We start from the raw sequence: 19439 nt of genomic DNA, 5'->3' as shown, positions 1-19439 counted from the left end.
CCATCTGTATCATTTTCTTTTAATGCTTTGAACAGTACCAACTCACCTTGGAGACTGTTACACGGGGCACCACAAACTCCCTGGAAGTAGTGGAGTACATCCCGGTGTCTGATCTAAGGCCAGCACTTTTATGTGTGATGTGAGTATGGGCAGTGACATGAAGGGCGCTGACTGATGTCCTGGAAACATCTCTGGAAGCAGAGGTGACCGCCTCTCTTCTCCCTGTGCCCCCTTCCCTCCCTGATGTCGTAACCTGGTGTTCTCGGTTCGACCTAATGAAGGGTGAAGACAGGTGCTTGACGCTATACCTGGTGGGAAAGTTGGGCAGGTGAAGATGGAGGTCTTTGTTGCTGCTTCCATGTGAGGATCGGCTGGACTTGCCGAGCAACTGCTGCAGAGGAAGGTGATTGGATGCTGAGGAAAAACAGAAGGGTCACATTCATGATACAATCAGACACGTAATTTATCCACCTGCTCCTTGGATATTGTTCCTGCATACTTTTTGGACACTCTAGGACCTTCAGTTTCCATTATTATAAATTTTGTGACCAGAGCAGTCCAGCTCATTAAAAAAGCTAGCCTGAACAAATCAGATCTAAGTAATTTTCATTTTGAAATTCCTATTCTGTGATGGAATATATGGAGAAAATGGCCAATGCTCAGCCTCTTCCCTTTTTAGACTATATCACTGAACATTTACAATCAGGCTTCAGGACCAAAGCTGAGAATATACTCTACCCAAACTTTCTAATGATGTACAGCTGCCTTTAGTAATCAATTTCACAGCGACTGCCAACAATCTTCAGCAACTACATGCAACCAGTGGGGAGATACTCATTTTTCCCTAGAGACTGGTGGTTGCCAGGCAGTTGCCAACCAGTCTCAAGGCCTGTGTGACTGGGCCCTAAGCAATTCATATCTCTATCTCCAAAAAGGTCATGATCCAGTCATAACTTAGGAATCCTTACTAGGAAGTTTCAGATTGCAAAAATTTGCCACAGCAATGTTTGGGTGGGCTTTATTTATCCTCCTCGAAACAAGCAAAAGAGAAAATAAAATCACAAGAATAAAGGTTTACCTGCTCTAATGCAAACTGCTGGAAAGTATAGCTCTTGTAAATCTGTGCCAAAGAGCATTTCACACTCTCGTGTAGCAGCTCTGTCCCCGTCATTATTGGATTAGTGTTTGTGTAGTAACCAGGACTAAACTTGTTATCTGAGACAGCAGTCACTAAACACATCTATTGAAACTCTAGCTAAAAGCCTTTTTAAAAGTTAGCATACTGTTTGAACAAAACAGGATAACCTAAGCTTTGTTTTGATGGCTATTTAAGCCAAATGGCAAGTGTAATCTTCCTTTATCACAGACAAAATTCCTCGACTGCCGTACAAATTAAAATAATGTTTTCTATTCAAATATAATTCACAATACAAGTCAGCTGGAAGCATTTACAGATCAGCCTGAGGCTGTTTTGAACCAGCCTGTGGAGCTACAGCTGATTTCATTATAAATCTGTCATTCTGCTGCGCACTGCGTATGTGTTGGACTACACACAGCTCGAAAGACATAACAGATACAATGAGCTGTCCAGTGTGAAGGCAATCTGGAAAACAGTCCATTAAATAATAAAATATAGCAAAATAAAACCAAAATTGAAAAGCAGGACATCTGGTCAAACGATGAACATGTAGCACGAAAAGATCACGTCTGCTTTCCGTCCTTGGACAAACAGGGTAAAGAGAAGAACAGCAAAGCAATTTAAGCGATTAATGTCCTGTTTGTGGTGTTGTGAGTTTCCAGACAAACTCAATCCACAATAAAGGGATTTAAGTTGGAATCAGGCTGTCTCTTTGGAGCTGTGAGGGCCCCTCGTGTGACGCAGCATTAAGCAATGCTGCAGAAACTTTGTGGCCAGGCACCGACTCAAAAAGTAAAGGACCAGAGGTGGTTATTTCACTCGCCCACCACTCATGCTGATTTATCTCCTGCAATAAATCACATTCTTTCCAATCAAGACAAACACATAAAGCAACATCAGGGAAACCAGAGCATAACGAGAACAAAGTAAGCTCTTAAGGGCAGACCGCAGTAGCAGAGGGATTCACATTGCTGACAGATGTTTTCATCAAATTAATGCTTATTTTTGCCTCTGAAAAACAGCATAATGTGTTTTTGTACCAAGAATGAAAAGAGTGTATTATACAGAGCAGAGAGCAGATACATTTGAGCTACTTATGCACTGGCAAATGTTATAGATGTGACTCAAAGGCAATTAAACATCTGACGCCTGGCTTATGTAAAGTGGACCTGTGGCTGAATTGAGTCAACAGAATTAGGTAAGGTTAAAGGGAACTGGACATGTGGGCCAAATTTTGGCAAAACGCTCACTGTGATCTGCTGTTTTAAAAATTTGGCATGTGAAAAAGTACTCTGATCTATTGGTTCCTGCAAAGTCCTTCAAAATGGCAAATAAGACTTGAGAATCTGGGAAGCTTATGCTTAATGCATTAAAATATTAAGAGTGAGCAAAAGAGTCCCATACCTTCCTTGGCATTCTTCATGCAGATGCGACCGTTGCCGTAAAGTCCAGGTGGGCAGCGACCACACACGTAGCCAACGTGCGGTGGTCTGCGGTTGATACATTGAACCCCGGGAAAGCAGGGCCGGCTGGCGCATGTACCTGACACATTGACAGCCAGAGACTTAGCTGATCCTTGAAGAGACAAACTGTATGAGGTGAATCAGTGTCCTAGCAGCTAGTCAGAGTCTACATGGCCTATAACAAGGTTTGGATTGTAGTTTTCCCCAAGCAACACTGATCTCCATCACTGACATCCTTGCAACATGAAAGTAAAGCTGTTGCAAAGCTCAGATTTGTTTTTTTTCAATAATTAAGGCTGTGGAAATTCACTTGTGCTGGGTCCCTCCTGAGTGAATAGAATTTTATTCTATTTGACAACTGATTGCAAGTAGTTGTTTGAACTAAGTGGTTGCCCCAAAGTTGAGTGTCCAACAACCTTAACCTCTGGGAGACCACTTTCAATCACAAGGAACAATGGTCTCCTATTGGGAGGCAACCTGTGTCCAAACAATCACAGCCTGGCGTGGACAGACTCCAATCACTTTCAGACAGACTGGTGTAGGCTTGCAAATAATTGCAGACAGGTTGCCAACAAGTTGCAATCAATTTGAGTCAATCTGCACTGATAAGTGCAATTAGTCTTTGATGAGTCTCTTTGCAAAGGGAGACTGAACTCAATAGGTTGCTAACTGGTTGTATTCTGGTTATATTCCAATATAAAAGCAAGGTTGCTGAGTGCCTATGTTATTTTGCAGTTAAATTGCTATCCCGCAGCAACTGTCAGTATGTGTGGAGGACTTCTTTCAATTTTATGAGGTTTTGGCAACAGATTTACAACAGATTTGTTTTTCTTGCAGATTTATCACAGTTAATCGCCATATTATCACAAACCGACTGCATGTAATTGCCTGTTTGACCCCATTTAATCACAAATCGACTGCAGACTGATAGCAGACTGACTGTCTTATTGCTGTTTTATTGCCGTCTTGATGCACCAAAGTCACTTTAAAGTTGGCAACTGACTGCTCACTGTTCACAGACCTGGTCCCCATCTTCTGGACCTCATAGAAGCAACCATATTAAAGGCAACAAAATCTGAAGCTCATCACACACAGGTCGCAGTAATTTAGGTTATGCCACAGGCTCCAACCACCGTCTTCCCTAGTGTCACTGTAGCATAAGCATAATCATTTTTGTCTGTTGTGAATTTCCCCATTTCTGAATGGCTATTTGAGTGCACAATGGTAAGGGTCTTAAAAAAAAAAGGATGAATGAAGTTTTATAAGCCAACAGCTAAACAATCACACTGATTGGTTGTTCCTAATGTCTGAAAACGACCCGTTTAACTGTTATCAAAGCACCATATGGGGTGTTCACTTTAAAAAAGGGAAAAAAAAAAAAAAAACCTACTTTGGGACTGGAGACTGGAGTGTTTACTTTCTCTCACTGAAAAGATCATGGTGTGAGTTAAATTAAAACCTGTGTACAAAAATAAATTCATGTTATTTTCTAGGTTAGCAGGGCGCCAACTTCCACTTGCACTACACATGGCTGCTCGAGGTCGCTTATCTTAAAGACATAACTACATGTCAAAAAAAGTGGCCCCAGAAAAAGCAAACGTTCTTTTGTGTTCCTGAATCACGTCCAACCACCTTTTATGCTATTTACTACGGTATGTGAATAATTTTCCTGGCACTTATTTTAATGACTGTGAGAAATCATTGAAGGCCAGGGTGACTGAGTGTTGCCTCTTAAAGTCTCCTTGTGTTCATATTTCCTTGAGGCTCAGTACAGTGTAATACCCCTTCATCTAAAGCACATATGTACAGAAAAATGACATTAAGTGGAATTTATTGTAAATGTTGGGTTTACCTGCAGCTGGTCTGCCATTTTCTGGTTGTGGAGCTACACTCAGCACCTTGCTTGTAGTGTTGCTAACTGTAGACTTCTCCTGCTTGACTCTGTGGGGCACAATCTCTGTGACATTCTTGAACATGTCTGTGTTACTCCTGGACAGGTTTAGGTTAGCTCCTTGGGTTTTCCATGAAGAATCAATATTTGCTTGGCGGACAGTTGGTGTGTCGCTCCTGCTGGTTTCTGCTACCGTGAGCTCTGGGCTGGAGCTAATTCCTGCCATCCTTCTCCATGTGGTTGACTTAATTTGTGGGTCAAATCTTGGAAATGTTTTCCTGGCCTCAGCCCTCATCTGTGGGGAGCTACCGCTTGAGGTCTTCTGGAAAGTCCCTGTCTTTATTTTGGGTGGTTGCAGCAGAACATCTGGTGTCTCGTAGCCAGTCGTATGAGGAACAGATGTTGAAGGGATGACAACTGGACTGAGGATGGCTGCAATAAGAAAGCCACCGATTATTTTCTGGATTGCTTGCCTCTGGATTTACATCTGATTGAACATCAAGATCACCCACTTCAGAACATATTGCAATAGACATATTGCAAGGACTAAATAAGAGAGCTGGTACAGTAAAAGATGAACAGCTTGGTGAAAATAAAAACACCTGAAAGGGAGTCAAGAGCTTGCGTTTAATGAGCCGTGACACCCGGCAAGAGACGAGACCTTGGGTCGAGTTTGTGTGAAGATCTCACGAGGTGTATCAACACCTTTACAAGCCACAATAGTAGCAAGAAACCTGAACAGACTTCAGACAGGGGAGCAGGTAAAACACCACTCATTCTGCTTTAGTTCAGCCAAGACTTCTTTTTAAATATAATTAAAGCAGATTCAATGAAACTTTGGAGTCCAGTTTTGAACACATTTTTAAGATCTTTACCCTTGTGACTCAACTTTTATTCAGTTTTTTCAGAGCTGAATTTTCTTGGTTAGATGAAGAGGTGTAAAGGCTACTTTCCCAATCTCAACGTAACTGCTTTATAGCTTTGGATGAACACTGCAGCGTGCATTGCTATTTTCTGATCCTCTTGACTAGGACGTTGTTTGGTCCTGTCTGACGATTACTTAATCTTTGATTTATTTAATCTAGTGACGGGTTTCTTTTCTTTCTGTTGCTGTGATTAAAGACTATTCTGTAGATAAATAATTTATTCTTAATCCCTGCTCCTCCTCTGAGCCTGGTATTAGCTGAGAATATGAATTTGCAGGTGTTGTAAGAAGTTTATATTCACTCATCATGGGCATGAATGTGATGGTAATTTGGGGGTTTTAATGATTTCTTTCAGCTGTTCTTTTTCCAGGGTGGCATGATTGTACAGCATATATTTTTAATTAGTTTAAAAAACAAGAATTATTTCAACAGCTCAATCTTTGTATCATCTACCCATAAAAGTTTTCTCCAGAAGGTATTTGGTTTGTCCTTGAGGGCAACTGGAAATTTCAGTTGCATGTAAGGTGTCAATTTTGGAGCAGGTACCTCGTTCTTGGCTGGGACCCTCTTAGTCCACGGTGATTTTAAACTCAATTCACTGTGGACAGTGATGCTGGTGGTCCAGCAGTTTCCAGTTCATGGCAGGCTTTGAGCCTTGCTGGTTCCATCCTGATCAATGTCCTCTCATTTGAGGGTGAGAGTTTGGGTCTTCTTCCAGACACTGGCAATGTGGTAACACATCTGAATAACTTAGGTACAATTGTTTGAACTGATGATCTTTGAATCTGCGGTTGTTTAGAAATGGCTCCAAAAGACTTTCCCAACCTTTGTAAATCTACAATTCTCCTTCTTAGATCTTCACAGAGTTCCTTGTTGGTCAAACAAATACTTTTTATGCTGGCAGAGAGAAACTACCAGTTGTAGCCAATCATGATCACTAATGAGAAGTTAGTAGGCCTTGGCCTTGTCAAGATCAAAGACTTTGTAAAATCTTCAGCACCACTTATTAAAAGAAAGTGAGTGTATGCATATATTTGAGCTTGTACGTATACTTTTGACTCTGAGTGGATCAAAGAAAATCCAAAATAAATTCAAACTTGTGCAACAAATTCTTGTTTTCTAAAGTCATTAAAGGTGTATGCTACACAATCATTCCACCCTGGAAAAAGAACAGTTCAAAGAAATCATTAAAAGCCCAAAATGATCATGGTATTCATGCCCACAATGAGTGGATGTAAAACTCTGAACACAACTGTATTTAGTTTTAACTCAAGTGTCTTTGACTGCAGCCTTAAACTCAACAGGCAACAGTAAAAAAAAGCAGGAGCATTCATCACTGCCCGGCTTGTCATTCATGACATTTTAGATTTAAGGACCCTGCCCAGCTCCACTGACACACAAAGTTGTGTATCTGAAAATTAACTGGGCGAAGAGGTCAAACAAGTCAAGCTGAAGAGTCTCGCTTGACATGTGGTGGATTAAAGAACAAAGGGGATTAGGAAATCCAAGTATCTGTCCCTGTGAGTTTTCTGCCACCAGGTTCCATAAAAGTGACAAATAATACATTACTAAGTTTAATTTATGTTCTGTGCTTTACTTTGGACAAGTTCTTTTTTTGGGGGGGGCAGTAACTCCTTAAAACACATGATGACTTGAAGGACAACCTGATTGTAGGAATCCAACATCTTCTTAGCCCCAGTGCTAATTGGCCCCAGATTATTTGGAAAAACTTTTCAGGCAAAGTTTGTTTCAATTCAGTGTATGATAATACACCTGTGGCACCATATGGCTCAACATGATGTCTTTAAAATGTGAAATTTGGTTCTTTTTATTTAGACTGTTAAAGCAACAAATTTGACTCTGCATTGATCTAGAAACTGAAGCAAACTGATGACTTTTATTGTGTCTCATAATATTACCGTTCTTCTAGTGGCCACCAGAGGTTGGCTCTAAAAGTGAATCAATCCCTGTAGACAACCATGGATGTTGGAGTTCTGGGACAGGCAGTTTTTGAAAAACCAGTTGGAAAATACACATTTTTCCCTAGTGACTGGTGGTTGCCAGATGATCACCAACCAGTTTCTATGTTTTTAAGACTGGTAGGGTTTCCAGTTCCAGACAAACACTGTGTTTGTGTGGGACAAAGTGGGATGGATTAACAACGCTGGGAGGTAGTCAAATATATTGTATTTCAACTCTCTTGCTAAGCAAATAAAATAAGAATAAACAGAAGCTGAAGTTTGTTTTTATGGTCTCATGCAATAGTCTTTATAAACTCCTGTATTCTCTGGTACCATGATACATAACTGCTGAGTGATTTAGTTTAGGTGGAGCAAAAAAGGGTTTCCAAAGCAGTGTGAGCGGTCACGATACAAGACAGCACTATTAGCTGCTATCAGACCATCTGGTTTCAATTCAGCATGAGTACCATATCACTGCTGAGTGTTCCTCAGAGACACACGGCTGCGATGAAAAACTTCACCCTTTTTCTCAGACAGTCGATGCTTTTATTTAAATTTACTTGGAGCTAATTTTCTTATAGTTCCAGTTTTTTCAGGTTGCTTACAAGTAATCACAGTTCTGGAATGCTGGAACCAACATCGCAGCTAATGAACAAATGTAACAAACTGTTGGAAAATGAGCAGATAAATAGATAAATAGTCAGTTTTACAGACTTCACACATTAGTTCAGTGAGGCATTTGAACTCTAAAGAGTGGCTCTCAGAGAACAGCAGTATCTGTTAAACTCATGGTTGTTATGGAAAGCCGGATTGATTGTAGGAATATAAGTGGTCTTGTTTGGGTACACTGTGTTCATACTGAAGCTACTTAACCATGCCTATCACTCCTCAAGACATATACAACTGTGGTCAGATGTTTATATCCGCTCATCATGGGCACGAATGTCACAGTCATTTGTGGCTTTTAATGATTTCTTTGAGCTGTTCTTTTTCCAGGATGGAATGAGGGGCTCATAGCAGAGCTCCATCTTTAATAAAGAGCCAACGGGGATAACACAGTAAGCCCAAACTTACCAGTGCACGAAGTCCCATTTCCCACCATTCCTTTGGGGCAGGGGCCACAGCCATAGGAGCCGAAGCTGTTGAAGCACTGTACTCCAGGAAAACAAGGCTTCCTTTCACACTCATTGATATCCTCCAGGCATGTTAAACCTGCCACACACACACACACACACACACACAGAAACCATAACTGTGGTTAATCCTCCTCGGCTGCAAACATGAATCTAAACAGAACCTGCTTTATGTATTTTTAAACATTAAGGGCTTTTTTGTGTTCATTTCTGATTAAATGTGTACATTTTTCATCATTCTTACCTCGCAGTCCTGCAGGACACTGGCACCTGTACCCACCCACAGTGTTGATGCACTTGGCGCCCATACACGGAGCCGACAGACATTCGTCCACGTCCTCGGCGCAGAGCTCGCCCCGCGTACCCTCAGGACACACACACAGGTACTTCCCACTGCCCGCGGGAAAGTTAATATCTGTCACGCACGAGCCTCCATTCTGGCAGCCACACGGCACCACAACAATCTGTATGACAGATGGAAAACACAGATACTGCTGAGGCATGTCTGGATTTTATTAATATCTAACAACATCAGTGTATCATATTTACACCAGCTGACCACTGCTCAGCAACTTAACTCCTCTCTACCTCCACAGTGAAGCTGCTCTGGGCGTTGCACTCGTCGGACAGTGTGAAGCGGACAGAGCTGCTCGCCCGAAGCTCGTCCTTCATGGGAACTGATGGGACCCTCCAGATAAGGAGGCCGGCAGGGGAGAGGACAGCACCTTCCGGCCCCTCTTCCAGCTGGAAGAGGAGCGCCGAACCCTCGGGGTCTGATGCTGCAAACTGGAAGACAAAGTTCTCGCGGGCAAATGTCCGCAGGTCGCTTTGAGGCTGGTGGAAAGTCGGAGGCTCGTTGACTGAAAATGCAGACAGAAACGGACCAAGACGCACTTCAGCCCACCTCTTATTCCCACCTTACTATTTACTGTCTTCCAACTACAAGCATTTGATGACAGGAGCTTCCTGTCCTGAAATAAGCTCTTTACATGCAAGCATGGTTTGGCAAAAACATGCCTTTAGGTTCTTTCTGGAAGAATCATTGTAAACATGCATGTCCACATCTGGATGAGGCTCGAGCTTTTCTTTCCAGCTGCAGTTCTCAGCGGCTATTTCTACAGCAACATCATTCATCGAATGAGATCTCACTTTCAACACAAAGTTTCACAGGGGAGAAAATGATAATACCAGGAAACACCTCCCCAGATTTGACTGTCAAGTATGGGATTTCTGGTGTTACTGGCAGGGGCAAAGGGGAAAAGACTAACTTCATTAACTGAGAACTCTGGTTCTCAGAGGTTATCCTTCAAGTTATACAAGATCACAAGATGAGATACAATCTAAGAAAGTTATAGTTAAGAACTGCGGCCTTATGTCTCAAAAGGGACGAAGAGGGCTAGTAAGTAAGTAAGTAACTGGGAATCCACATCTTGTTCTACACAAAATCAAAAAAGTAATGGATTATGTAACTCATAACCGCTGAAAACAGCAAAGGAACTCAATCTGAACTCTCATTACACTGTGCCCTGAGTGCTTAACTAAAATTACAGGGTTTGGACCAGTGTATTACAGCCTGGTGAAGATTTTTTAATCCGTTGTAGTCTAATGCATCGGGCAGCATACAGTGGCTGAAGCGCTCGAAAAGCATCACAAGAGATGATAAAAACTGGAAGGGTGGTTATCATAAGCCATTCTTAAGGAATCAATGGAGTGATGATTCTAAATTTGAAATATTTTGGATAAAATCATCATCAGTATGTATCAGCAGAGAGGTACAACAGTGAGTGTCTGCAGCCATCTGTAAAACACAATGGAGGCTCTGGCTGCATTTCAGCCAGTGGTGTTGGAGATCTTCTCAAAATTGATGGAATTATGAACACAGAAAAGTACCATTAGATTTTGATCCACCATGAAATACCATCTGGAAAATGACTGATTGACAACATCTTAATTTTTCAGCATGACAGTGATCCCAAACACACTGCCAATGAAGTAACACACACACACCTGGATAGAAAAACACACGGCGTGCTGAAGAACAAAGGGGCTCTCACCTGTGTATTTTCCTGTATGTTTGCATGTTTCAACACATCCCTGCACCCATCTCCCATTTGAGGGGTGGCTCAAGACTTTTGCACAGTGCTGTATATTCATTAAATAAGATAAATTTGCAACTGCATGTATTTTATGTTATGGGTCGTGTTTATTCTGTCTTTTACTTTGCAGTTGGTTAGTGAGAAGTATATGTTGCATAAGTTTAAAAATAATAAAATCTTTAAAAAAAATTACCAATCTTCTACAATTAAGTTTTAATGCTGAAAGTGTGACTAAGTGATAAGTTAAACTGATCATTTATTCCAGCGTCCCCCTGCTTTTTTCAGGAATCTTATCAGTCTGTGCTGCTATGGAAACCAGCCATGTGATTTACCCCCGCTCTCAGAGTGGTTAAGTGACGGGTCAGGGCATGCTGGGAAACCTAAACCGCCGCTCCTTTGATCTGCTAATGGACACAAACAAGACCGCAGTTGGACGGCTACCGCTGCACTGACACAGGAAGATAAATGCTGTTTTACCTGATGTGATCATAAGTGGACTGCGAGTCAGGTATAAAATCAAGTATACAGGGAGACTTTAATGACTGTTGTGTGTTTGTTTATACAAATAAGCTTGTTCTCCTTTCATAAGGGGAGATCCATATGGATTTGTTTGTACCTTGGTTCACAGACCAGGCAAATTTGGAGATGTTGGGGTCACAGAGGAGGCAAGGACTGCTGGGATTGGCGTCTCCTGCTGCGAAACACATCCCATCTATGTTGCACGTCTGCTCCTGACGAACAGAAACAGAATAAAACAAGAACAGATCTGCTTGTGTACTCACATTCCCAACATTTTATTCTAATAGCACCATGTTTTCATGTCATAAAACTCAAGCTGTTTTGTAATGAACAGGGAATCAGCTCTAAACACACATCTCTACTTAAGTTAATTCAATTTGGTTCAACTTTGGCAGCCTCTTGCACATCTCTTGGTGTCTGTCTGCAGCTGTTTGTGTGTGTTTTCGCTCTGGGCTGTTTGTCTGTCTCCCATAAAAAGCAGTTCCAGTAACAACAGGACCCCTAATGTACCTCTTTTCAATGAATGTAGAGATCTTAAATAACCAACTGCTGCTTTATTCGTTCAAGCAGCAGACTGTTGTGCCCCCCCTAACAGCATGTAAAATGCTTCACCACACATTTCCACTAAACACCCACTGAATCACATCTGTCTCCTCAATCAGCATCTCCTACTCACATAAACAAAGATTAGAGTGCCCAGGTTTTCCTAACATGTCACCTGTGGAGGTGAATAATAACAGGGCTGACTTGATACTGAGGTTTTATAATGGGAGACTCTCTAATACTAACGAGGAAATACAGTACAGTTATATTCAGGTCTCACAGCCTATTGTATGGGCCTCCTGAATCTTCCAGTGCCTAACAGCTGTCCCTATGCCCTTCTAGTATAGATTGTGGAGCTGTTCTTCAGCTGATGGCTCAGTATAAGGTGTGTTTTAGCAATGAAAATGGATTTTGGCTTTTTTTTAGTTCCATCTCCTTAAATTTCAATAATTATAATAATTTTCATTAAAATGGTGGTGCATAAACAATTTTCCAAGAACAAAAACATTGTTCCCTTTTGTATGCGAGTTACCTTTAACTTACAGAGTCCTGAGTGCGAGGCCTCGCAGACCTGACAAATGCCATCGTAGATAGTCAGCACCTTTGCCTGGCTGTACTGGGACCCATCATTGGTGACCTGTGACAGAAAAAGAGGAAGGCAATAATGTAACGACATCGTGATTAAACAGTCAAACAGAAGACACTCTAATTCTAGTTTAAGATGAAAATGAGCCTTGCCTTAATCTCCCAGCGTGCGTATGGTTTGTCATTCATCATGAAGTCTTCCGTAGTGATGGCAGTGGCGCTCAGTGATGGTACGGCACAGTCTAAAGCCTTGGAGCTGAGGAAGGTGGCTTTAGTTCGCTGTTTTTCCCCTGGAACCCAGGCTTTGTTTAGGTACTGCAGAAGGAATTCAGAGAAAAGATGAAAAAATTAAAAAAAAAAACACTTTGCGCTTCAAATCTCTTAACCTGATTTCAGCCTTAGTCCCTCTTCACCTTCAGTCTGGTGGCATAGCAGCTCAGGTCAGGAGAATCAATGAAGCCGAGGCCAAAGACCCGAATGCTGCGACAGTCGTAAGCTCGAATATCGCAGAGTCCACTATTCTCCAAATCCGTTACCTCAACTGGCTGACCTATTAGAAGAGAGATTGTTTGAAAATCAATGAAATGTGAGTTCTTCTTTGACTTGCTTAAGATTAGTGTTGTTAATTAATCAATATAGCTAATATCAAGTCTTAAGAAATTAGTACCAGTGAGAATTTTAATCAACTTTAATCTATGCAGTCTTTGCCAAGTGAATAACTGTCCATGATACTCACTGATGGCCAGGCTGCAGTCATGGAAGCTGTAGTTAGGATAGCACTGACAGCCCCATTCTGTACACTCTCCATTCCCATTGCAAAAATTGGGGCATCGCAGGGCTGTCACCACTTCCCCGTATGTTCCCGGTGGACTAGCCATCTCCAAGGCTCTTTGGGTCCGGTTTTCCAGCAGCTTTCTCTCGCACTCGTTTTCCAGGTAAGGCAGTAGCGCCTCCTCCCAGCCCAGGTCATCTTTCAGCTGCAGGTCTAGCATGCAGAGATCCAGCGCCTCATCCAAGCGGCGTCCCAGCAGCTCCCGACACACTGCGCCGACAGTAGAGTTGGCCAAAGCCAGCTGGCACACTTCAAGGGCTTTAGCCGAAGTCAGACCACTTGGCGTGGGCCATGTGAGTTGCACCACTGGTCGAGTTTCCACCAGGTGATCCTCGGGGAAAAAGTAAGCGTAGCTCTCCAGATCAGTCTGGCTGAAGCTCTGTGCCACGAAGACAGGCTGGAATTCAAGTGATGCCTGTCTCTTTGGCCTATCAACAGAAAGCAGAAGATCTTTCCTGAACTCACCGTCCAGCTCAAGATCACTGTCATTGTTTTGCTTGTTTTTGCCATGAAACCAGAGGTGCTTCCTCTCGAGAGGGTGACTCTTGGAGGGTGATAGCTCCAGAACGCTTTCCTCTCTTTCCAGGCTCTTAATGTATTCCACTGTTGTGTCCATGGAGGGGAACACAGATGTGTAATCCACATTATCATATGCTATGCACTCTGAATGAGCAGAGGGATCATACAAGTTTCTCATCCCCCTGCCAGCATTTTGAGAAGTGATGTATCCTGATTGGCACTGACAGAAAGGACTCCTGACCTCCTGTGTCATCCCAGGAGGTGTTTTGTCAAATAAACTCCCACCAGGAGCTATCCTAAAACACACAAAGGAAGGGAAAACAAATAACTTTGTGGAGCTGAATTATGTTAGCCCTAAAAAAAGTTTATAACTTTGAAGATTAGAGTCTACATTGTGTCCCAGACTGACCTCCAGGCATCTATGAAGCTATGCAAGTCATCGGGGCCATAAGAGCTTCCATCAGCGGTCTGGAAGTCATTGTTGCCATTGTGGTCGAAGGTACCGCAGAGGCCTTGAGTGTTGCTGTAGTCCACACTGGGCGCCCGCACAGACAGACTCATCCCCCAATCGCCAACATCAGCCCTAACAAAGGCCCCGGAAGGAAAGATCAACTACAAAAGGAGAGTCACATCCGACAGCTAGTTAACATAGTCTGCTCATGCAGTTAGTAAAAACTCAGAACCAGAGAGAACTGTCCATTCTTTATTCAATTTACATGATAAATATGACTGAATAAAGATCCTTGTTACTGTCCAGATACCTACGGTGACCTTCTTCCCTTGGTGTGACTCCAGCACCCTGACCCGGCTCCCCTCACTGTCACCGAGGTTCTTAAGGGCAAGCTGTGGCCTTGTTTCCTGTAGCTGGCCATTGCACATGTCAAAGATAGCAAGCTCGTTCCCCTCTCGCACCGCAACCCCACAGCTGCATGCAACAGCGTAGTGTCGGCTGCCACAGTCCCACTGGCGAGAATGAACTTCAAATTCCCTGGTGAGGCTCCGGTAAAGGACAAACGTGCCAGTCTGGTGGTTCTCATAACGCCTGAAAAAGACATGCAGTTATTTAAATAGAGTATTTAACCAGATAATCAAATCTTCATTTGACGAAAGCTGGTGGTAAATTACCTGCCATCTAGTGTAATGACATGCGGGTCAGTCAAAGAGTAGCAGATGGAAGTAGGAACATCCTGGACCATAACCTGGGGGTGGGGTGGGGTAGAGGTCAGCAGAAGAAAGATTAAGGGGGCTATACCCTCTGACCCTGTGGCCTTAGGCTTTGATGTTTTCACTCAACAGAGATGAGAAAACTCTTCAGCAGCGGGCTCCTCAGAGAGCATGTCTGCAGGGCTGACATCACGTCTTACATAATGTCAGAGCTTGTGTGGACACAACTAATGAGCACTTAGAGAGGCACTCTTTAAACATTATGTCAAACCATCAAACAAGTGCACATTCGGTCCTAAACCCCAATCTCCTCTCCAGTTTTACAAAGAACTATAATTGTGTGTATATGTAAACAATATGATGGAAAAACCTGCTATTTGGAGTCATTGTACTACTTCTCTCTAATTAAAGTAATACTTTCATTCTTCATTTAGCTTTGGAAGCTGGTGCCTTCTTCCCATTAGGCATGCTGAAATCTATTAAAGGACCACTTGAAGAGCCCTTATTTATCTTGAAGGACTCCAAGAACCCATTTAAGGATTGTGTTTAATGCAGGACCCTAGCTCAAAGTCTCCATGGTGCCGCACCAGCTTTTATCTACTTATGACCCTGGAGATCTTTTAAAAAGCTTCTTAAAGGCCAGAGGAGAGTCCTTATTTGACAGTTTCTCCAAAAAAACAAAGTCCTTTTAAGGTTTCTGCACATGCTTCCTTTAACCTGCATGCCTCAGATTCCAGTTATCCTTTAAACCTTCTCAGGGCTTCTCTCCAAGATGCTCAAGAATGGACTGAAATTATTTTCAAGAGTTAAAAAAATCCTCTAGGATCTCTCAATCTGCCTCAAGGATAACAGTTGCTACAGTTTCTAGCTCTTCAGATCCAAGAGAACTCTGCATGCACCACATAAAAAAAAAACTCCATAAACTTGGGGAATACAAACAGAATGCAATGATTTGCAAATCTCATAAACCCATATTTTACTCACAATAGAACATAGAAAATATATCAGATGTTTAAACTGAGACATTTTACTATTTCATGAACAATATTAGGTCATTTTGAATTTGATGGCACCAACACATCTAAAAAGAGTTGGAATGGGTGAAAAAGCAAGTGGTACTAAAAAGAAAAGAACATTTGGCAACTAATTGGGTTAATTGACAACAGGCCAGTAACATGGACTATAAAAAGAACATTTTAGAGACAGAGTTTCTCAGAGGTATGATTCTGTCATGGAAATCAGAACATGGTCTCAGGAAAACATCCAGAAATCACTGTCTGTGACACAGTTCACGGTGCCATCCACAAATGCAAGTTAAAGCTCTATCGCACAAAGAAGACCATGTGACCATGATCCAGAAATGCCACCATCTTTTCTGGGCCAAAGTTCATTTAAAATGGACTGAGGCAAAGTGGAAAACTGTTCTGTGGTCAGACAAACCAAAGATTTTAATTCTTTCTGGAAAACATGGATACGTGTCTTCTCTAAAGAGAAGGGCTGCATTAGCATCTATGGAATTGGCAGCTTACACATCTGGAAAGGCACCATCAGTGGTGAAGGGTACATACAGGTGTTAGAGCAACACATGCTCCCATCCAAATGATGTCTTTTTCATAGCATATTTTAGCAAGACAATGCTAAACAACATACTGCATCTATTACAACATCACGGCTTCATAGTAGAAGAATCCAGGTGCTGAACTCATCTTTCGCCAACGGAAAACATTTGGAGCATCATGAAACCACAAAATACAACAAAGCAGACCCAGGAGTGTTGAGCAGCTAGAATCCTCTATCAGGCCATAATGGGACAACATTCCTATTCCAAAAGTCCAGCAGCAGCTTCCAGATGTTTACAAACTGTAAAGGAACATGGGATGCTACACAGTGGGCCTAATACTTCTTAAAATGGTACATTTTCTTAGTATAAAGGTTTGATATTGTCAGGTCTGCAGGATGTGCAGACTGGATGTTGAGTGGGATCCAATTTCAAACACACGCAACAGGCAGAGTTGAACAACCAAAATAAAACAGGAAATAACCAAACGCAGAATGTGACACAAAGGCACAGAAAACTCAGGGGAAGCATTAAAGATGAAACAAGGAATAAACCAACCAAGCACCAAACCCTTGTACTAAAACTAAGGTGGCCTGAGAGTACTAAACACAGAAAGAAAATCAACCAACGATATCAAAAACAAGGACTAAACAATAAAGAAGAAGAACAATGATGAAAACCAAAAACTGGAACTAACACCTCAGACTCTAAATAACAGGCATGAATTGAAAAGGTACAAACACAGAAACGCCAGGTCAACTATAAATCAACTCACTCACTTTGAGGGACGTAGGGACGTAGCTTCTCCAGATTCGTGGTGCAGCGGGTCCGGGCAAAGCGCCGATCAGGCTCGCACGGTTCCCGTCACGTGTGAAATCAGTCACAGCAGTGACAAAAAACTTTGCCCGACCACAGCTGCCTTCACTGCAGGTGTTCGGCTGGAGCTCCACCTGGCAGGCGGACAGCCCCACATTGGCAACCTCATGTCCAAGACTGTCTGTAGGTGTCAACACAGCAGTAAATTAATGTTGACAGACAGCACACAGCTGCCTGCAGAACTGTAACGATGTCTTTCTTAGCTGGATTTAATGTGATGATGTACAAGGTAAGTCTGGGAATAACAACAAAAAAAGCTCCCCAGAAAGGAAAGATATATTCAGGGAGTTTAAATGATTTTATTTTATTTTTATTATTATTTAAATGATTTTATTAATGAATGATTGTGGACTCAACAGTTAATTCAGCTGCTTTAATTTCTGTTTGGTGATATTTTTGTAGATAACTGCCCAATAAAAAGCACATTAATACTTAAGCAAGGGCATGTTTGTTCAGCTGTAGTTGTTGCTGCAGGCACTCACTTCCACTCCAGTGCTGTTTCCAAACAGCTTAACGCAACTGCAGGTTAAACTGCAATCTACTCAAACTGTATGTTTATTATGTCCTTGCAGATAAATATGACACAGACACTATCTCCTGTTTTTCCCGCAGGTCTCACCTGGGTCGTGGACAGTCAGAGCCAGAGGGACTCCACACTGGTGGCCGACGTTTGAGGTGAAGCAGGGGATGGGTACGGTACTGTGGACGGTCACCTCGTGCTCCTCACTGTTCTCTGCTATGTGGAGCACTTCTGGAGAGAACTGAGAAAGGAGTAAGGGTCTACGAGATTGTCACTGAGTAATAAAACTGGACCATGGTTTTCAAATCCATGTCACTGTGGTGTATGATGGAGATAAACTAGAGTCAGAGGAGAGTTTACCTTCAGTCCAGCGTAGAAACTCTCACTTTCTTTTGAAGTCGATCTGGTGTGGCTGTAGTTGGCTCTGAAAGTTGACACACTGCAGGAGAACTACAGCGGAAATATCAGCTGAAGCATGAAGTCTGAATCAGCTGTTTTAAAATCACTTCTTCATCTGGCATACCAACAATGCTAGACTCAAGAAGCCCCTTATGGTTTGTCTATAACTATTGGTTCGCTATTACAGGCATTTATCCTTTGGTTGTTACTCCATTTAACAGTTATTAATAATGCTTAGTGACCATTAATTTATACTTTTAGCCTACAATTTCAACAGCTAGTCATTTTCCAGCTTTTTATTTCCTAAGTTTAGCTGGGTATTTCAGTTCTTTATGTTTCACTAGAAACCTAAGTGCACTATATATAGTGCACTTGGTTGAGCAGGGTGTCTAGGGTTTGATTCCCCCTTCCCTGTGTGTACTCTGCTACTGCCCTGTCCAATAAAGGTAAAAAGATCCCAAAAATAATTTTTATAAAGTATACCCATAATGGTCAAAAAGCTAATGAAGCCTTCTTGCCAGTTTCATTACCTGATCTGTACTGTATATGTCTGAAAAGGGCTTCTTCCTGTGCCTTCCTTTCACAACAAAAGTCCTTCACATGTACACTGTCTACATAAGTGCATCAAAGCATTGATTTTACTAGCTAAAAAAATTAAAGATTAATAAAAAATATGTACAGTTTTGGTTAAAATAAACAATATATGGAACTAATTAAGAAGAAAATTTACATTCCTCTTGTCAAACTATTAAACTCTGTTTCAGTGATTTGTGAACAGTGTTGGGGTCATTACTGGCAAAAAGAAATATATTACACATACTTTTCATAAAAATAATGCAGTACTTTTTACTCCCCAGAGAAAGTAATTTGTTACAGTACTTTCCTGTTACTTGATAACATGACCCAAAATGCATTGCTACGCTACATAAGCGCTACATGAGCACCAGCCCATTTTACCACTTATATAATTCACATTTCTTTACAATATTGATATTGATGTGAATTGCCACAGATTTCATGTTTTTCATATACAGTACCAGTGTGTGTCCAAACCTTTGACTGGTACTGTATTCTGTATTTTTTTTTCTTTTTTCAGATCAGTTGTGCTAATCTGTCCATTTACACCCTGTTGAAGAAGTACACAGTGGGGTGCTTGTAGCCCTTTCTATGAATCACTGGTCTTAGAGAAGTAAAAGATGAGGGTATAATGGAGGTTGAAACCATCTTTCAAATTTTGATTCCTCAAACAAACCTGGTGCTGCTTCACTGTTTATGTTTTTGATACATGAGAGCTAAAGAGTGCATTACGTTGTCAT

General features: G+C 41.9%; 1 protein-coding gene across 1 annotated transcript in view; it reads right to left on the bottom strand.

The window, feature by feature from the left end:
• Nucleotides 1-19439, bottom strand: part of LOC115793374 (von Willebrand factor D and EGF domain-containing protein-like) — a 37495-nt gene that overhangs the window by 8392 nt on the left and 9664 nt on the right. Inside the window, exons 6-22 of the mRNA XM_030748330.1 lie at nucleotides 18085-18174; nucleotides 17824-17965; nucleotides 17108-17325; nucleotides 14732-14805; nucleotides 14372-14648; nucleotides 14016-14218; nucleotides 12992-13902; nucleotides 12669-12805; nucleotides 12409-12570; nucleotides 12203-12307; nucleotides 11225-11339; nucleotides 9101-9372; nucleotides 8757-8976; nucleotides 8454-8591; nucleotides 4454-4924; nucleotides 2543-2680; nucleotides 47-414 (exon numbers count right to left, since the gene is read on the bottom strand). Of these exons, the coding sequence (XP_030604190.1) occupies nucleotides 47-414; nucleotides 2543-2680; nucleotides 4454-4924; nucleotides 8454-8591; nucleotides 8757-8976; nucleotides 9101-9372; nucleotides 11225-11339; nucleotides 12203-12307; nucleotides 12409-12570; nucleotides 12669-12805; nucleotides 12992-13902; nucleotides 14016-14218; nucleotides 14372-14648; nucleotides 14732-14805; nucleotides 17108-17325; nucleotides 17824-17965; nucleotides 18085-18174 (4041 nt within the window). The remainder of the gene's footprint in view (nucleotides 1-46; nucleotides 415-2542; nucleotides 2681-4453; nucleotides 4925-8453; nucleotides 8592-8756; nucleotides 8977-9100; nucleotides 9373-11224; nucleotides 11340-12202; nucleotides 12308-12408; nucleotides 12571-12668; nucleotides 12806-12991; nucleotides 13903-14015; nucleotides 14219-14371; nucleotides 14649-14731; nucleotides 14806-17107; nucleotides 17326-17823; nucleotides 17966-18084; nucleotides 18175-19439) is intronic.

This window comes from Archocentrus centrarchus, chromosome 2, assembly GCF_007364275.1.
Source record: "Archocentrus centrarchus isolate MPI-CPG fArcCen1 chromosome 2, fArcCen1, whole genome shotgun sequence".
In the NCBI taxonomy this organism is placed as follows: domain Eukaryota; kingdom Metazoa; phylum Chordata; class Actinopteri; order Cichliformes; family Cichlidae; genus Archocentrus; species Archocentrus centrarchus.
This window is presented reverse-complemented; position numbering and strand designations above follow the sequence as displayed.